This window comes from Sminthopsis crassicaudata, chromosome 1 (assembly GCF_048593235.1).
Source record: "Sminthopsis crassicaudata isolate SCR6 chromosome 1, ASM4859323v1, whole genome shotgun sequence".
NCBI lineage: Eukaryota > Metazoa > Chordata > Mammalia > Dasyuromorphia > Dasyuridae > Sminthopsis > Sminthopsis crassicaudata.
Window position 1 is genome coordinate 745449481 of NC_133617.1, and position 19157 is coordinate 745468637.

At 41.9% G+C, this 19157-nt stretch overlaps 1 protein-coding gene across 20 annotated transcripts in view; it reads left to right on the top strand.

Annotated features, from left to right (window-relative positions):
* Nucleotides 1–19157, top strand: part of ERC2 (ELKS/RAB6-interacting/CAST family member 2) — a 993908-nt gene that overhangs the window by 30194 nt on the left and 944557 nt on the right. For all 20 annotated transcript variants that reach the window (XR_012485046.1, XM_074284429.1, XM_074284434.1 and 17 more), the window contains exon 2: nucleotides 2193–2998. Coding sequence is in view for 19 of the 20 variants with exons in the window: in XM_074284429.1 (XP_074140530.1) it covers nucleotides 2342–2998 (657 nt within the window). In the remaining variant the exon portion in view is untranslated. The remainder of the gene's footprint in view (nucleotides 1–2192; nucleotides 2999–19157) is intronic.

Sequence of the window (19157 nt, forward strand, 5' to 3'; positions counted from 1 at the left end):
ATCAGTCTAAGTAATATGTAATGTTCTTGAATTGTGAGGGTCTGGTAGTCTGCTCAATTATAATCCTTCTCTGGGAGGAGATCTGTAAAATCTTTTCCTCTGTGCACAGGTTTCTTGGGAGCTCTGAATCTCCTCCAACTCTTGTCCTTTCTCAAATCAGACTGGTCTCCTTTCAGCCTGCCTGGCGTCAAGACTTTATCCCAGAGTCCCTTCTCTCAGACCCAATGCTGCCCTTCTTTTATACTCCCCGAGAATGGGCGTGGGATAACGCAAGGGCTTCTGGGAAACATTACTTCAACCAATGAGCTTGCTCCTCCTAGAATTCCTAAGGTGTAAACCCCCTTTAAAGGCCCAAACCAAAGGTCTGAGCCAGAGAACTGTCAAGTCAACCTGAATTCTCACCTTGTCACTGTCCAGACAACCTGAGTTCTCACCTGGTAATCCTAACAATAATATGAACAAAAGGAGTACAGAGGGCAACCCCATTTCTTTATCTGTTGGATGGGACTTATGCGGTGATTGTTTTGTTAGCTTCCTCTTCCCCTTCCTTTTCCTCCTCCTCCTCTTCTTCTTCTCTTGTGCTGATGGTGATAGTGATCATAGCATATCCTTAATAGAGATCTGGAAGGGATTTCAGAATGTATCTGGTCCAACTGTATTCATTTTACAGATGAGGAAACAGATCCTGAGAGGTAAAATCACATGCCCAAGGTCACAGAATGATGACAGAAACATAGCTTGAACTCAAGTCCTCCAACTCCACATCCCCCAGCCTTTGCAATGTAGCATGCTATCTGTGTGGCTGGGTGATTTACTAACCAGAACTGGAGTAGAAAGTGGACTTTGGGGACAATGGTAGGGATGACTCTCTGAACCTAGGCTTCCTCAGAAGCTTCACAAGGCTCCTATACCCCATTTAGACTCCTTTTTTATTCTGTAAATTTGTTTTTAGCAAACAATTTGAAGAATATTAGTCATGTCCAGACTCAAGATTTTGGCTTGAGCCATGTTTTTAAGAGACATTGTAGTGAAGTGGAATAAATTAAAGAATGGGAGTCAGAAGAACTTGATTCAGTTCCTTATTTTGGTATCTATTAGCTGGTTGGCCATGGACAAATAACCTAAATTTTTTTTTTTTGAGGCTGGGGTTAAGTGACTTGCCCAAGGTCACACAGCTAGGAAGTGTTAAGTGTCTGAGACCAGATTTGAACTCTGGTCCTCCTGAATTCAAGGCTGGTGCTCTATCCACTGTGCCACCTAGTTGCCCCACCTAAATTTTTTTAGCCTCATTTTTTCCAAACCATCCCACCCCTTCCCCTATTCCCAAACATCTATAAAAAAGGAGAGAATCATAGAGTCTCATAACCTCTCCCAAAAGGTTGTGAAAAAAGTCCTTTGTAAGTACTAATGTCTATAAAATTATCTGACCTTGGCCTAATAGATGGATTATGGCACTAGAATTGAGGGTTCTGCTTGAGATGCATTTTAGCTGTGTAAATGTAAGTTATTTCTCTGAGCCTCTATTTTCTGCTCTGAAAAATGGGGATAGTACAGTGCGGTAGACCACTTTACAGGGTTATATTGAGGATCAACTGGGATAATGTATATGACATTTTTCAAGCTTAAAAGTTTTCTACCCTTGTGAATCTTTATTATTGTTATTAACATAGTTTTAAAAAATTGTCATAATATATGTATGTATATATATACATATATATACATATACATATATATATATACATATATATACATATACATATATATACATATACATATATATACATATATATATATACATATACATATATATATACATATATATATATATAAATATAACTTAGCCAAAACTCTACTCCTGTCATCCTTGTGTCCTTATCTGTAAAATAGCAATTTTTCTAATATCTCCATCCTGGGACTCCTGAGAAGTAAAGACTTCCTAATCCTTAAAGTGCTATAGAAATGTGATTTATTTACTATTATTGTTACTAGCAGGGTAATCTTGGCAAATCATATAACCTGGAATGCAGATTCCATTTTCTCATCTGCAAATGAGGATATATTTGCACAACCAACTTCATAAGAATGCCCCGAGGAAAGTGCATTGTAAATAAATTGCTATGGAAATGAATTGTAATATTGTTTAGAGTTTTCAAGTTATTTAATTTTAATTTTCTCTTTCCATTTTCTTTCAGCTTTTCAGATCTCTGATGGAAGGCCTTTCTTGGTGCAGCTTATGAAAATAATGCAGTGAAAATTTTGGCCAGTTGTGGAAATACTGGCCAAATTCCAAACCCAAGTATAGCATTTCTTATATTCTGTCGTACCTCATATCAGAAGAACCATGTACGGAAGCGCGAGAACAATCAGTAACTTGGAAGGTAGCCCTTCCCGGTCGCCTCGCTTGCCAAGGTCGCCTCGTTTGGGCCACCGGAGAACCAGTAGTGGAGGTGGGGGAGGAACAGGTAAGACGTTGTCCATGGAAAACATCCAGTCCCTTAATGCAGCCTATGCAACATCTGGACCAATGTACTTGAGTGACCATGAGGGGGTTGCCTCTACGACTTTCCCCAAGGGCACGATGACCCTCGGAAGGGCTACGAACCGAGCTGTGTATGGGGGTCGGGTCACAGCGATGGGGAGTAGCCCCAATATTGCATCTGCCGGCCTCTCCCACACCGACGTCCTTTCCTACACTGACCAGCATGGGGGTCTGACCACCTCGTCTCATCATCACCATCACCAAGTCCCTTCCATGTTGAGGCAGGTAAGGGACAGCACCATGCTGGATTTGCAGGCTCAGCTTAAGGAGCTGCAGCGGGAGAATGACCTCCTCCGCAAAGAGCTAGACATCAAGGACAGCAAGCTGGGGTCCTCCATGAATAGCATCAAGACATTTTGGAGCCCTGAACTCAAGAAAGAAAGAGTTCTGCGCAAAGAAGAGGCAGCCCGAATGTCTGTTCTCAAGGAGCAGATGCGGGTCTCACACGAAGAAAATCAGGTAGGTCATATCCAGGCTCAAGTTCTACCTTCTCCCACTCCTTGCACCCCATCCTCATCCTTTGGGTTGATTTCTAACAGAGCAGTTGATACTTTGCAGGTGCCAGGTTGGAGGACATTTCACGGCACAAAGACCGTTTGTCTCCCTTTGAAGAAGCATCAGAAAGGGTGCAAAACTTGGGATGGGAAGGAGGCTGTAGCTAGTGATCCTTCCCCTTCTCCAGGAAGCTTTTTTTCTTGATGCTGAGGAGGGGGATGGACTCTCTTCATTTCCCAGTTTTGTATGGTAGGTTTTCCCCTTTCAGCAGTAATCTGAATGCAGAGCTGGCCAGCTGTCGGGAGGAGATAAATTCATTTTACATCAGAACGAAAGCTTTCTGGTCTTCTCAGAAACGTGGGGGTTGGCCCATGTGATCTCCAAGGTCCCTTTTAGTGCTGATATTTTAATGATTACAGGAGGTACGTTTTCAATGATGAATTGGTATTAGAGAGTTAGCAGTGTTTCAGTGAAGAATTTGGTAGTAGGGTTGGGTTTTAGAAAGCTGGTGCTAAAGGTGGGTCACTTCTTGATCCTCCTTCCCCCACTCCCTCCAACAACTACCTTTGTGTTCAAGGCGATACTCTGAAGTTTGCCCTCCTTTGTAAGGAAGCCTGGCTTCTTTCTTCATTTGGGCTGCAAATAGAACTTGCAGAGGCAAACTTGCCTGCTGCTGGGGAGGAGGGCAGTAAAAGTTGTTTTGGAATGTGGTTCGGATATCATAGCCACACCCCAGTGAGAGAAATAATTATTTTCCTATTATTTAATAAGCAATTAGGATGAAGACCTTTTCTCCTTTATTTCTTCCTGTAGGGTCCAGCTCCCTATAGGTAAGTCAGTCAGTCTCTGAAGTTCATGACTGATTGATGAGATGTCCCTAACCCTCTGGGAACATGCACCTTGACCTTGGGTGGGATGTCACCCAACTTGGAGACCTTCCTTCTGTTTAAAGTATAAGCAGAATGTAATCTAGGCAGATTCTTGCCTCAAGAAAACGAGCCCATGCTCATACCCCTCCATTGGAGTCTAGGGTGACTCAGCTGATGGAGGACAAAACCAACCAGAGAGGTTTGGATGGCGATGGCCTGGATTGCTGGAGACGGCTGAGTCATGAAGCAGCACGTTCTCAGCAGGAGGAACTGAAGACTTCTATTCTAGCTCCTCATTAAAAGCCCACCAATGGGGCCTGATTTTTACTTGTCAGGAGCAGCCCCTCTTTCCCAAAGTATAGTCAGGCTTTCGGCCTCTTTGTTTTATCATTGGTTATACAGGAAAACCACTGATCATCAACTTATTATTTATTAGCTAGCCTAATTAATAAATTGATTATTAACCACCCTGAAACTCTGCATCTCAAAGTTTTTCATTTGTTGTGCTATCACACAACCTTCAGAATCCTGCTCTAGAAGTGCTGACATCTTCCTATTCCCTGTCTGGATGACAATTATTACTTATGCCTGATCCTTGCTCCATGCTGTCTATTATCTACTAAACTAAACTGTCTCTGGGGCTTGTTCCCCACTCTTTGACTTTTTAGTTCCTAGTCCCTGCTCCTTATTCCCTTTTCCTTACCTTAATGACGGTTTCTAGCTCTCTGAACCTCACTCTCTACCTGATTGTATTTGTGTCATGCTCCTTGCTCTCCTTTCCTTCTGTGATGGTTCTGGTCCCACCTCCAAGAAGTTTATTTTCTGCCAGGATATTTCTAGTTCCTTCCTTCCCTTCCCTTCCTTCCTTCCCTTCTTTCCTTCCCTTCTTTCCTTCCTTCCTTCCTTCCTCCCTCCCTCCCTTCCTCCCTTCCTTCCTTCCTTCCTCCCTTCCTCCCTTCCTCCCTTCCTCCCTTCCTCCCTTCCTCCCTTCCTCCCTTCCTCCCTTCCTCCCTTCCTCCCTTCCTCCCTTCCTTCCTTTCCTCCCTTCCTTCCTTTCCTCCCTTCCTTCCTTCCTTCCTTCCTTCCTTCCTTCCTTCCTTCCTTCCTTCCTTCCTTCCTTCCTTCCTTCCTTCCTTCCTTCCTTCCTTCCTTCCTTCCTTCCTTCCTTCCTTCCTTCCTTTTTCTCTTCTCTCTGTCTCTTGCTCTCTCTCTCTTGCTCTCTCATTCTTTCTCTGTCCTCCCCCCCTCCATTTATCTGTGGAAGTCCCTCCTAACTGCAGTTTTGTGACTTTGGGATTCAAACTTGGAGACAACCTATTGTGTGAAGTGCTCTTGAAACGTTTTAAACCATTTGAATCCTCTCCCTGGCCCTCCTCTCACCCATAAAGAACCAGGAGGTAAAGATGCATCAGAACTGAAGGGGGAGAGGAATTTTGTGTCTCGGTCGGGGGCAATGCAATTTATTCAGTGATAAAGCCAATTCTTTGTGTCGCCTCTCCCCTAGCTGTGTCTTTTTCTTTCCAAGAGCCCTCCTTCCTATGAAACTCCCTTTTGTCTTCCTTTCAGCTGCCTCTCAGTTAATCATGGTCAATTTGGAAAAGAGCGCTGGTTTGGGAATCAGAACAGGGTCGTAATCTTGGCTCTGCCATTTACAATTTAGGAGAACTTGAACAAAGGACTTAACCTATCTGGGTTTCAGTTTCTGGATCAGCAAAGGGAGGGGGTTGGGCTGAATGGTATCCAAGACCCCTCCCAGCTCTGCAGTCATGATCTTCTGACCCTAAGAAGAAGCCTTGATAAAGCAACAGCTAATTATTGAGGTGCCAGTGCCCAACCTTCCACTGTGAACCTTCTCAGAGGTATTTTTTCTAGCTTTGGCCCATATTTTTGCCAGCATTTTATCGGTAACCTGGACAAAGGCACAGCAAGGCCCACTTACTCCATTTCATAATTCTGTGGGTGGGCTGCCCAATGCATTTCAGGCCAGACTCCTTGACCTTTGGGTGGAAAAGAGGTAGAGAAGATGAGGAAAAAGTGAGTTGTGCTTGATTTAGGACCTATGGAAGTTTCTCAGAGATGAACTTTCTATGGTGCATGTTTTGCATTCTCCTGCATGAACCTACAATAGAAGGAGAATAGGTAGAATTGGGAATTGGGATGGTCTAGATTCACGTTCTGCCTCTCAGATACTCTGGCTGGGTGACTCAGGTGAGTCACCTTGCTGTGGGCAATACTCTATGATGCTAGTTGTATTGATACAGAAATTTGTTCAGATTAGTCCTGGAAAGCACCAGATCTGAAGTCAGGAGGACCTGAGTTCAAATTTGGTCTCAGACACTTACCACTTCCTACCTGTGTGACCCCGGGCAAGTCACTTAACCCCAGTTGCCTCAGGAAAAAACAAAAACAAAAACAAAAACAAAAACAAAATGAACAAAAAACAGTTTAGGTCTGGGAGCTCTTGATACCTCCCCCAAACCATTGCATTATTGCATTTTCTAGGCTTAGCCTGCAAGGAGGGCAGGGAGAGGATTCAAATAGTTTAAAACATTTCAAGAGCACTTCACACAATAGGTTGTCTCCAAGTTTGAATCCCAAAGTCACAAAACTGCAGTTAGAAGGGACTTCCACAGATAAATGGAGGGGGGGAGGACAGAGAAAGAATGAGAGAGCAAGAGAGAGAGAGCAAGAGACAGAGAGAAGAGAAAAAGGAAGAAAGGAAGGAAGGAAGGAAGGAAGGAAGGAAGGAAGGAAGGAAGGAAGGAAGGAAGGAAGGAAGGAAGGAAGGAATTAGAGATATCCTGGCAGAAAATAAACTTCTTGGAGGTGGGACCAGGACCATCACAGAAGGAAAGGAGAATCACTGTTGTTTAACACAGTGCCTTGCACACAGTTCATGCTTAATAAAAGGTTAGTTATTTAACTGACTCCACTTTCTAGCCATTGAACTTTTCATTCTTCACTTTCCATCTCTGTTCTTTGTGCCTTTGTAAAGGCTGGATCCCCTGCCTCCCTCCTGTCTGCTTCTTAGAATCCTCAGGTACATTTAAAGCTCAGCACAACGGTTCCCTTCTATATGAGGCAGTTCCTCATTCTGTACTGCTCTTCCCCCTTGTTCATGCCTTTTCTCCCTTTTTGGCTCATCTCCACTCCCACTCTAGTCTTTCCTTGAGATTACATTGTATATATTTTATATTTACTTTTAGACTATGTGTTGTTTCCTTTGATAAAATGTAAACTCCTTTAAGCAAAGGGTTTCTGTATCTATTTTGTATCTATAACACCTAGAAATGTACTTGCCAAATGGTGGGTACTTAATTAACAGATGCCAATTGATTGATTTATTAGGAAGGGGGCATCTATTTTATAGCCTAAAATGGCAGTTTTAATTGGGCTGTGATTGACCTGCTCATGTGCACTCGACTAAGGTCATTGCCAAGCTGTAACCCGGAGCCATGTAAGTGAGGATCTTGAGGCAGGCCAGGGCTCTGGGGAAGAACTGGCCATCTCTCCCCTGACACAAATAAAGACAATCTGCTGGAAGTCAGTCCAAATGTGGTCTTTTTTTTTTTTTTTGGATGGATTTTTGCTCCAGTTTCACACGTGACCCATTAATTTCCATTTTGAGCTGATAATTCAAAATGGCCCTGGCTGGTCGTGTTGACAGATTTCCTTGTTGTCTTGGTTATTCATATGCTATAATTGAATATGACTTTCCGGGCTTGAATCACCCCATTAAAGTCTTTACTTTCTTGTGACTGGCAAGGCATGATTGAGTTTGCAAATTAGATTTTTTTCCTTTGAGAGACAGTTTCCCTCTTGAGCATCATTTGGAAAGGGGCAGCACAGCTATGTTCTGATAAGAATGATTGCTTAAAATCACAGGACTGGATAGTGGGTGAGATAACCTTGAAGTCTCTCCCAGCCCTAAGTCTGTGAGCTTATGACCCTGTCATTGGAAACTTCTTCCTCTAAGATTTAAGCTACAAGAAATCTGGGCGTCCTCTTTGACTGAGGAATGGAGCATTTGCCATCACGGCACATTAGATTATAGACAATTAAAGGTTGTCTCATGCCTGGTTATTCTATTTATCCTGGGGATCTCCTCCTTCTGACACTCATTCAACTTCTGAGGAAATGAATAGATTACTGTCAGAATCTTTGTAGCAGCAGAGTCCTTTTTAGAGCATTGATACAGGGATAGATTTGAAACTGGGAGACCTGAATTCAAATACTGACTCTTCCACTAATTCTATCCCTTTCCCAAGTTGTTATCAGAATGTGATTTATGAATTTTAAAGGGATATGTGATACTGGTAGTAATGATACTAATATGACTAACAACTTCTTCTTCTTCTTCTCCTTCTCCTTCTCCTTCTTCTCCTCCTTCTTCTCCTTCTTCTCCTTCTTCTCCTTCTCCTCCTTCTCCTCCTTATTCTCCTCCTTCTCCTCCTCCTCTTCCTCCTTCTCTTCCTCCTTCTCCTCTTCCTCTTCCTCCTCCTTTTCCTCCTCCTCCTCCTCCTCCTCCTCCTCCTCCTCCTCCTCCTCCTCCTCCTCCTCCTCCTCCTCTTTCGTCTTCTTTGTCTTCTTCATGTCATGATAATTTTGTTGGTGCTCATGTTCAGTCAATTCAGTCGTATCTAACTCCTTGTGACTTCATTTTGGGTTTTCTTGGCAAAGACACTGGAGTGATTTACTATTTCCTTTTCCAATCCATTTAACAGATGGAGAAACTGAGGTAAACAGGGTTACTGATAAGATCCAGGGTCACACAGCTAGTCAGTGTCTGAGGTCAGATTTGACCTCTGGAAGATGAGTCTTGCTGACTGCTGGCCCAGCATTCTACTACAGGGCTGCCCAACATTCTACTACAGGGCTACCCAGCTTAATTGCCCAGATCATTATGATTAAACTTAAGCAATGCATCATGATACCTGGCTTGGTGGATGGCAAATCTCTTTATTTCTCTTTGTCTTTTGTTCCAAATCTATAGAAAACAGATGTAATTTTTCAGGGCGGGGGGAGGGAGGAGGAGAGCTAGTGGGATTAGAAAAAGAATTCCTGCCAGAGATGGTCACTGAACTGAGCCTAATAGGAGCTAGGGATGTCAGAAGACTAAGGGGGAAAGAAAAGCATTTCAGGGACAGCTCAATAGTCTCTGCAAAGCCTTGGAGGCAGAGAGAGGTTGAGAGCAGGAGTGGGACCAATCAGGAAAGGCCTCAGAGGTAGAAGGACTTTCAGTGGGGAGTCTCCATAGGTAGAGTGGAGCTCAGAACTGGAGGAGAGCCTCAGACAGGGTCATACTGGGATCAGCTTTAGCGCTTAGGTAGATTCTTTGGGCAGTCGTGCTGTGGATGGATTCAGGCTAATGAGCAGCTCTTTATCATGTAACTGCTTTCCAATGACTTGCATAATTTGAAGTAGAGCCTGGTGTGATGTGGGCCAAGAGATGCTGTTCTCCTTACTAGCCATTTCTGCCCATTTCCAATGCAGTGAGCAGTCATAAAACATGGACATTTGAGGTTTGGGAAGGTCCTTTCTTCATGGTTTATCTCGTGGATCCTCATGAGTGCTCTTTAGTGAAAGAGGCAGAAGGACCCTGACCTCTCCAGTGTGGAAATTCCCTCTCCCAATACTGCTTGGTGGTACCCACTTTGCAGCTTAATGCCTTTGAGTTGCCTCAGAATTGGAGTGACTTACCTAGGAGCAGGCAGCTAGTCTGTGTCAAAGCCAGGACCTGACCCCAAAAGGCAACTCTAATGGCTCTGGCAGCTGTTTCTCCAATAATATCTGTTCCCATCTTATTGATGAGGAAACTGATTAAGTGACTTACTCATGATTGAAGAACTAGCATCATAGACAGATTTTAAACCCAGATCTCCAAGTGTCAAGTACTTTGTATTTATGCCAGTCTGGATGAGGAATACAGATGCATTTGGGATGATGTCCATGGTTCCTCCCTCCCCAAACCGTTTGGCAAGGAGTATCTTCACCTCTTCCAGGATATGCCCAGTAAATGGGGGTGGTGGTAGGGGGACCATGCCTCCAGTGAATCAAAAGAATGGAGAAAAGGGGCAGGATTCATAGGGGAGACCATGGCACTAGGGAGAACTTATTGGTGGCAGAGGTGATGGGCATAATAGCAGTGGCGGTGGGAAGTATCCGAGAAATGGCTGGCTATCTGGCTGATGAAAGGAAAACCTCCTCATGAAGGACTGACTCAGTTATTCTTTGTTTCTATGAGAGCCTGTGAGCTTATACATCTTTCCTTGCATTTCAAAGCACATTGCACATGTCCACTTTGTTCATATTTATTCACACATACCAAATTGCCTACAGAAAACTTTCTGGCAGAAATATCACCAGAAGTGCTGGCTAAGCGGGACTCTGATGGGGAAGGGATTAAAAATTCAAGAACAAAAATAATAATATCTGAAAAGCAATATAAGATCAAGGTTCTTGGCAAATGTCGAGTGATTCCGATAAAAGGGAGTAATAAATTAAAAAAAAAAAACAAAAAACAAAACTCTCTAGTTTAAACCTTCTTCGAATAGCAAATTCAGGCCTCAGTCTTTGTCCAGTCTTGGGAGTTAACTTAGAAGTTAATTTAAGGAGAAATAAGTATCAATACCACCAAGCAGTATTGGGAGAGGGAATTTCCTCACTGGAGAGGTCAGGGTCCAGGTTCTGCCTCCTCCATTAAATACATCTTCATGGATGGGTTGGGAAGGGGATTAGAAAGAGGCCAGGGAGCTGTCCTTGGTACCAGAAAGGCTCATCACCTGTGTATCACCAGGCATGTGACTTAAGCTTTCAGTGCCCCAGGAACTTTCTGAGCATTAAAGATGAGTGACCAAGTACTATTACTTCCAGACTGGGAGCTTCCTACTTCAATAAAATCACAAATCTGGCTCGCCCTCCCCCAAATGAAATAGTCAAGCTGGTTATACCCTTCTTGACTTCCTGGCTTCATTGGATCTTTTCATTGTCTTTTGGATATCTTTAAAGTCTGATTTATTATGCATTTCTGGGACAGCTGGAGATACAATAAATAAAGTACTAAACCTGAAGTCAGAAAAACTCATGAAGAGGAGTTTAAATTCTGGTCTCAGACACTTACTGGGTAATTTTGGGCAAGTCATTTTATTCTGTTTGCTTGATTTTTTTCATCTGTACAATGAGTTAGAAAAGGAGATGGCCAATTACTCCACTATCTGTGCCAAGAAATCCAAATGAGGTCATGGAGAGCTGGACATGATTGAAACTACTAAACAACAAGCTATGTCTTTTGATACCTTTATAAAAGGGTCTCTGCCACATCCCCTAATTATAAGCATTTTCTTAGATTTTTTTCTTCTCAACATCTAGTCTTCTTTGAGGCAAGATAAGGAGAATTGGGTTGGGAATCAGTGGGTCTGACTTCAAATTCCTCAGTCTGCCACTTACTATGTATCTTTGGGCCTCAGTTTCCTCATCTTTAAAATGGAAGGGTAGACTCCAAGTCCTGGGAAGTCCCTTTTAGCTCTGTTCATTGCATGAGCTCATCTTAGTTTGAATTCCCCCTCTATGCTCATGATCTTAAGTCTTTTGGAAGTTTCTCCAGCATCCCCAGTTCAGTACAGTCCAAGCCCAAGTCATCATCTGCCATCTCAACTTTGCCTTTCCTTCTTGGCCTTAGTATTCATGTTAATGACACGACCATTCTCCAAGGCTCAGAACTCTGGGGTCTTTTTTGACTGTTCTCTGCAATCCAGTCAGAGTGGTCTCATCTTGTCTGCTTACAGCTCTTCAACATCTCACATCTCCCCCCATCCTTTCTATTCTCACCTTATTTATAACTTCTTATCTTTACTTTCTCACTTGTATTTTTTCTTTGAACTCATCCCACTTCATCTGCCTTTTGCTGATGAGATTTATTTTTCCAATTAACAACCTTGAGTATCTCTCTCTGCTCAGCAACTGTCAGTGGTTCATTCTTCCTTCCCAAATGACTTAGCCTGATATTCAGAAACTTTCACTGTCTAAAATCAATTTTATGATCTTATATGATCTCATATTTTGTTCCTTTGTGTATCTTGATGTTTGATGTTTGCCATCCCCTAAACATTCTGCAGATGTCTTGCCTCTAAACTTTGAGGTTCACACCATTTCTTGTGCCTTGGAAGCCCCAATTCCACCCCCCCGGCCTGTTGAGATTTATGGAAAGGTACAACAAGTACACAGAAAAATCAATTCAAAGCATATAAGAAATTCATGCACTGAGGATTAGGAAAGGATTCCTTCAAAGCTTACATCTAAATCCATGTCTTCTCTGAAGCCTTCCTTCCTTCCCTCAAACATTGGGGGAGGGCAGATTATAATTTTTCTTTTCTAAAAACAATGTTATCTTCATATCAGAGCAAAAGGGAGAAAGAAAGGGGAAAAATTTGCCCTTACTTGAAAGATAGTGACCTCCTTTGAATCCAGAGACACCTGAAATTCCTTTTCTAGGGAAGGTAAGAGAAAGGACTTTTTTCACATTTGAAGCCAGGTGATGATTTCTTGTGTCCAAATGTAAAAAGATTTGAAGAAAATTGTTGATTGTTGTCATGGAGGCCAAATGGCTTCATGGCTCAGAAATGGCTTCTAGTTAGGTTGAGAATTAGCTGTTTGTATTATGTTACTAAACTTTCTGATAGTCATTTCCAAAATTTTTACAGAAATATTTAGCTAGTAGGGAAACTATATGTTCTTCTATACCGAAATTGTAGAGATTTAAATGGTTTTTATCTTCTCAGTTCCATTTCCTCTTTTGTTATTTTTCTTTCCTCTACCTTCTTTATCTTCTCCTCCTTCTTTCTGACTTTTCCTCCTTTCTCTGTAACTCTTATTCTTCCCTTTCCCTTTTTCTTTTCTTCTCTTTCTCTCCTGCCCCACTTTTTCCTCTTTCCCTCTCCATGGTGCTGGCCATTCTTACATCTTTTATCTGAGGAACAACCCAGCTAAGAAGTTTCTGCCAGGCTGTCCACAGACTCATCAGTTTTTTTTTGGCTAGAACTACTATTAAATACCATTTCCCTTGAGGTAGGGAGTTTGTCCCCTACATTGGTGGAAGGACAATGAAATCACTTTTTAATGTTCTTTTAAAAATATCTATTGCTTTTTTATTTTCATATGATTCTCAATTTTTAGTCTATCTTCCCCACTCTCTTCACTTTACTTTCTCTCTCAGGGAGGCATCCCTTATAACAAGGAATAAAAAAAGCAACTTAATATGCCCAACCAGCATTTTAATAACTATGTCTGGCATTATGGTTCTATAAGTTTTGAGGGATTTATGTTTCTGGAGTGGAGCTTAGTTGTTGAATCCTGGGAGTATCAAAGGAAATCCTAGAGAAGACTAAAGATTCAAAACTAATGACTAAGACAAAAACAAACAAAACCAGCCCTTAATGGAATTGGAATTATCTAGCTTCACTGTCTATACTGAATTATAGACACTGTATTAGAGATAAAGGTGAATTTCACTTTTTTAAAACAATAGCTTTTTATTATCAAAATATATGCAAAGACAGTTTTCAACATTTACCCTTGCAAAACCTTATGTTCCAAATTCATCTTCTTCCTTTCCCAACCCCCTCCCCGAGATAGCGAGCAATATAATATATGTTAAATACATGCAATTCTTCTATACAAATTTCCATAATTGTCATGCTGCACAAGGAAAATCAGATCAAAAAGGGAAAAAAAAGAGAAAGGAAACAAAAAGCAAGCAAACAACAAAAAAGGGAAAATACTATGTTGTGATACCCACAATCCTCCCTCTAGATGCAGATGGCTCTCTCCATTACAAGTCTGTTGCAATTGTCCTGAATCATCTCATTGTTGAAAAGAGCCAAGTCCATTGCAGTTGATCATCACATAATCTTGCTGTTGTTGTGTACAAGGTTTTCTTGATGCTACTCATTTTAATTAGCATCAGTTTATGTTAAGTCTCTCCAGGCCTTTCTGAAATCATCCTGCTGATCATTTCTTAGAGAACAATAATATTCCATAACATTCATATACCATAATTTATTTAGTCACTCTCCAAATGAAGAGCAACCACTCAATTTCCAGTTTCTTGCCACTATGAAAAGGGCTGCTATTTTTGCACATATGTATGTAGTTAGGGAGACCTAACCTTTAGGAGCATTCTCCAGGGTTAGATGGTAAAAATGGAAGCATTTGTACGATAGATGAATATTCTGTCCTAAGGCCTGATTCTGCTCAGAATGGAGGAAGACTGAATCCTGAAGTTAATTTTGTGGGATTTCTGAGGATTTTCTTTTCATATCTCTTCAAGGATTGTAAAACCCTTGCCGAGCACTAATTCACTATCTATCATATTCTCATCAGCTTTAGGAGGGGGAATAAAGAACTGCATTAAAGAAAACTTCTATCTTGAAACTTTGAATTTGGAAATTTTTTTTGTGGGTATGTAAGAAATGTTTGGGGTGAATGGTTATATGATTTCAAAAGGACTAGGAGATTTAGTGCTGAAATATAATAATTTCAAATGTAGAATAGTGACAGCAGTGTAAAGAAGGAGAGGAAAGAGAAGGAAAAAAGCATTTATTAAGCACCTACTTTGTGCCAGGCACTGCATTTTACAATATTATTTCCTTTTATCCTCACAATAATTCTTGGAGCTAGGTGTTATTATTATACCTATTTTACAGGTGAGAAAAATGAGGCAGACAGAGGTGAAATAACAACCTAAGTTCACATAGCCAGTAAGAATCTGAAGCTGGACTTGAATTTAACTATAAGGGCAGCTAATAGGTGCAATGGATAGAATGCTGGTGGGGGCGGCGGCAGGAAAACTCAGTTTAATAATTTGTAAAATGAGTTAGAGAAAGAAATAGCAAACTATTCTGGTATCTTTGCCAAGAAAATCCCAAATGGGGTCACAAAGAGTTGGATATGACCTACATGACCCACTACCATCATCACAATCACCACCACTACCTCCACCACCACATAAAAGGAAAAAACACAAGGGTGGGTGGACAACAAAAGTAGTGGGCAGAGAAAGTCTGTGTGCAGTCTGGAGAGGAATGAGACATAGAGCTCACCTAGATGCCCTCCTTAGATGGAAGTCCTGGGAAGAAGCCTTCCATCAGAGAGAGGGGTAGCAAGAGGCAGGGGTCCTTCCAGCAGCTCAGTTTCAGGATTGGATGGGGTCTTCAAGATGAAGAGTTTTATTTGTATCTCCAGTGTTGAGAACAAAGAGTGTGCTTCAGAAATACTTCTTTTTAGACTGATAGTATAGACAAACCTAGGCTTATGTAATTGCTTTGCCAACTTCCCAGGACTCATGAAAATAGAGAAATCCAGAGAGCCTGAACTTCTATCTTTTTGAGATGCTATGAGATACAAGGGCTGTCCCAGTAACACATTTTATTTATAGCTTGGCCAACCTCAGCACCTGATTCACAGGTTTCCTCTTCACTCGCCCCCACTTTCGTTCTCAATGATTTCATCCTCAGGGATCTCAGTACTCACGTTGTAGAACATCTGACACCCCGGCCTCACAGGTTCCTATCATCTCCACTCCAATGAGCTTCCTCTCTATTTGAATCAGTCACCCACCATGACGGCTATCCCCTGTGGGAGAGCTTGAGATTTTGCCCTATCACTTCCTTTCTCTGTAGTCTTCACAACCTCCCTAGCTTAGGTGCAGCTAGGTACAGCAATCAATAGAGCACTGGGCTTAGAGTCAGGAAGACAGTTCAAATCCAGCCTTGGACATTTACTAAATGTGTGACATTGGGCAAGTCACTTCACCATGCTTGCCTCAGTTTCCTCATCTGTAAAATGAGCTGGAGAAGGAAATGACAGACTACTTCAGTGTCTTTGCCAAGAAACCTCCCCCTGAAACTCATGAAGAATTGGAATTATTGAAATGATGAAACAACAAAGATCTCTTATTTTCATATTCCCACAGTCCCTAGTAGATACTTCATGTACATTAGCTGGGTGAATGAAGGAACAATAGCACACATAAAGAACCTTCTAATGGAAGTGATGGATTCTGCAACATGAAACAATACAGAAGCTCTTCTATAACAGAAGAAATTAAAGTTGTCTCCTGAAGGAGCCATATGCTTGGTAGAAATAAACAAATAAAAAAAGGAAGAATGAGGGAGGAAGAGATGAAATGGAGAAATTCAGCAAATGAAAAGTTGAGTTTGCTTCCTTAAAGAGTGCATATTTCAGGTTAGCATCTTCACTGAAGGCTTTGGGACAAGTTGGTCTCTACTTGGAGGTATAGTATCGATTTTAATATGTACAAGATTTTAGCAGTATGAGTTAAGGGGTTACAGCTCATTGAGCCCCGCTGGTGATCAGAGGAGTGAGAAAGCTATTGAGTCTTATCAAGCATTGATTATCCCTAATTATCTAAATTCAGTCCTACCCATTTAAACTATAGTCAATAATACATTCATAAACTTGATTCTATCTCAAATCATTAATCCAATCAATCCATGCCAGAAAGATCTTGCCAGTTGTAATGCTTAAATTTGTCCTTTTAACAGTTGAGGACCCGTATTCTGGTGTGACAAAATATTTAATTTATCTCAGAGTTAGAGTTGGAACAGGATGTAGAGACAGATAAATTAGGGCCCACAGACTAGATAGGAATTGTTTCAGTTATATCGGGGATGAGGAGTGGGAAGGGGTTGTGTTTCACTGGACACATCTAGATGCTTTCCCACCAAGGAAGTCCCTGAAAGGTGCCAGTTAGTTAGCTACCTGGGAGTCGGGAGAGCTACAAAACTGGATGAGATCTGGTTCCAAATCTGCCGCACTTCCCATTCTCCATTATGATAACTCCAATCCAGGCAATCTCACCGACATGTTTTGTGTTTGTGTGACTTGCCTGGGATCACACAACTAGTAAGTGTCAAGTGACAGAAGACAGATTTGAATTTAGGGCACCTTGTTGCCCCCAGCCAATACATAATTTCTGAGTATTTAGAAACTCATATTTTTCAACTTTGAGTTGGGTGCTGGGGATGTACTGAAACAAGCTAAGGCATCCTCCCTTGCCCTCAAGTTTCTTATCCTTTGTTTTGACTGCAAGACTGAAACAGAAAAAGCTTTGAGATGACTAGCATAAAGAGAAGAAAAAAGGCAGGATTGAGAAGACAGCATTTAGCCCATCCATGGTCTGGGTGGAGTGCTTAGAAGAGAGCGAAAGACTAGAGGGTCCTAGATATTGAGCTGAAAGGAACCTCAGAAATCACCAACTCCAGTAATGTCAAACTCAAATAGAGGCCACTAATGCATGTATAGAGATCCCTGGGGGTTACATATTGATTTCATTTGACAATGAAACAATATCTGCTTTTTTTTGTTGTGTTTTTATTTCTTTTTCCCAATTACCTTATAATCTGGTTTGGAGCTGTACTTGGGAGCATGGTAGCCCTATATGGTTCTTGGTTCTGCACATGTGCTGCCTCTGATCTTGTCCAACTCCCTCACTTTGGAGATGACCAAACTGAGGCCCAGGAAGATGTCCCAAGTCCCACAGGAAGTGACAAAGGGAGAATTGTAGCTAGGTCCTCTGACTCTAGAGTCTGTTATTTCACTGGATTTGAGAAGGTTATCATTGGGTATAATTTGATTCAGTACAGATTCAGCCGTACCACCTTGGAGTTGGAGGTGGGCTCAGTGGTCATGGAGTGAATGGGAATCCTTTCAACAACACATTCAGTAGTACATGTTTGAAGGCTAGAAGTAGGGTGTGTTTGAGACAGCTAGCCATTCTGATGGCTGATTCCATTGCTTTAGGTGTACCACTTTATGAGCCTATTTCAGTAGTCCGGGTGAGAGATTATGACCTGGACCTGATTGTTGTGGAGTTAGATTGGGAAAAATTTGGAAATTGGTTCAATATGAGAATGGTGGAAGATGAGTGAAAGTACAGCTGAGGATTTGAAGGTAAGTCTTAGGTTAGAACCCTGGGTAACCAGGAGAGTGACAACCCCTTTGACACAGGGATGCCTGGAGCATGGATGGGCTAAGGAGGAAAGCTAAGGAGTTCAGTTTTGGGGATGTGTGATGTTGTAGATAGAGAAATGGGAACCTAGATTTAAGTTCCATTTTTGACACATCCTGGCTATGTTACTCTGGGATGTCACTTAGCTTTTCAGTGTTCCCTGGTAGAAGGTGGAATTATCTATCTATTTACTTTCTTTCTTTCTTTCTTTCTTTCTTTTCTTTCTTTTTCTTTCTTTCTTTCTTTCTTTCTTTCTTTCTTTCTTTCTTTCTTTCTTTCTTTCTTTCTTTCTTTCTTTCTTTCTTTCTTTCTTTCTTTCTTTCTTTCTTTCTTCTTTCTTTCTTTCTTTCTTTCTTTCTTTCTTTCTTTCTTTCTTTCTTTCTTTCTTTCTTTCTTTCTTTCTTTCTTTCTTTCTTTCTTTCTTTCTTTCTTCTTCCTTCCTTCCTTCCTTCCTTCCTTCCTTCCTTCCTTCCTTCCTTCCTTCCTTCCTTCCTTCCTTCCTTCCTTCCTCCCTCCCTCCCTCCCTCCCTCCCTCCCTCCCTCCCCCCTCCCTCCCTCCCTCCCTCCCTCCCTCCCTCCCTCCCTCCCTCCCTCCCTCCCTCCCTCCCTCCCTCCTTCCCTCCCTCCCTCCCTCCCTCCCTCCCTCCCTCCCTCCCTCCCTTCCTTCCTTCCTTCCTTCCTTCCTTCCTTCCTTCCTTCCTTCCTTCCTTCCTTCCTTCCTTCCTTCCTTCCTTCCTTCCTTCCTTCCTTCCTTCCTTCCTTCCTTCCTTCCTTCTTTCTATCTATCTATCATCTGTCTAATTTCATTCACTCATTAACTTATTCATTCATTCATTCATTCATTTATTTATGGAGGCAATTGGTTAAGTGACTTGTCTAGGGTCACACAGTTAGGAAATATTAAATATTTGAGGCCAGATTTGAACTCCTGATTCTTCAGGGCTGGTGTTCTATTCACTGCACCATCTATCTGTCCTAGAAAGTAGGGTTTTAGCTGAGACTTAAAGCCAGGAGGTGGAGATGAGGAGAGACATTCCAGCCAAGTAAAAGGACACTCAGGAGAATGTTTAGAGCTGAAAGATAGTGTCTTGTTTGTGGAACAGCGTGCTACCATTGAGTCAACAAGTACATGGATAGGGTAAGCATAAGGTGTAAGAAGAATGGAAAGACTGGGGTGAGGGGAGCAGCTTTGGACACTAGACAGAGCATTTAGTATTTGATCTTGGAG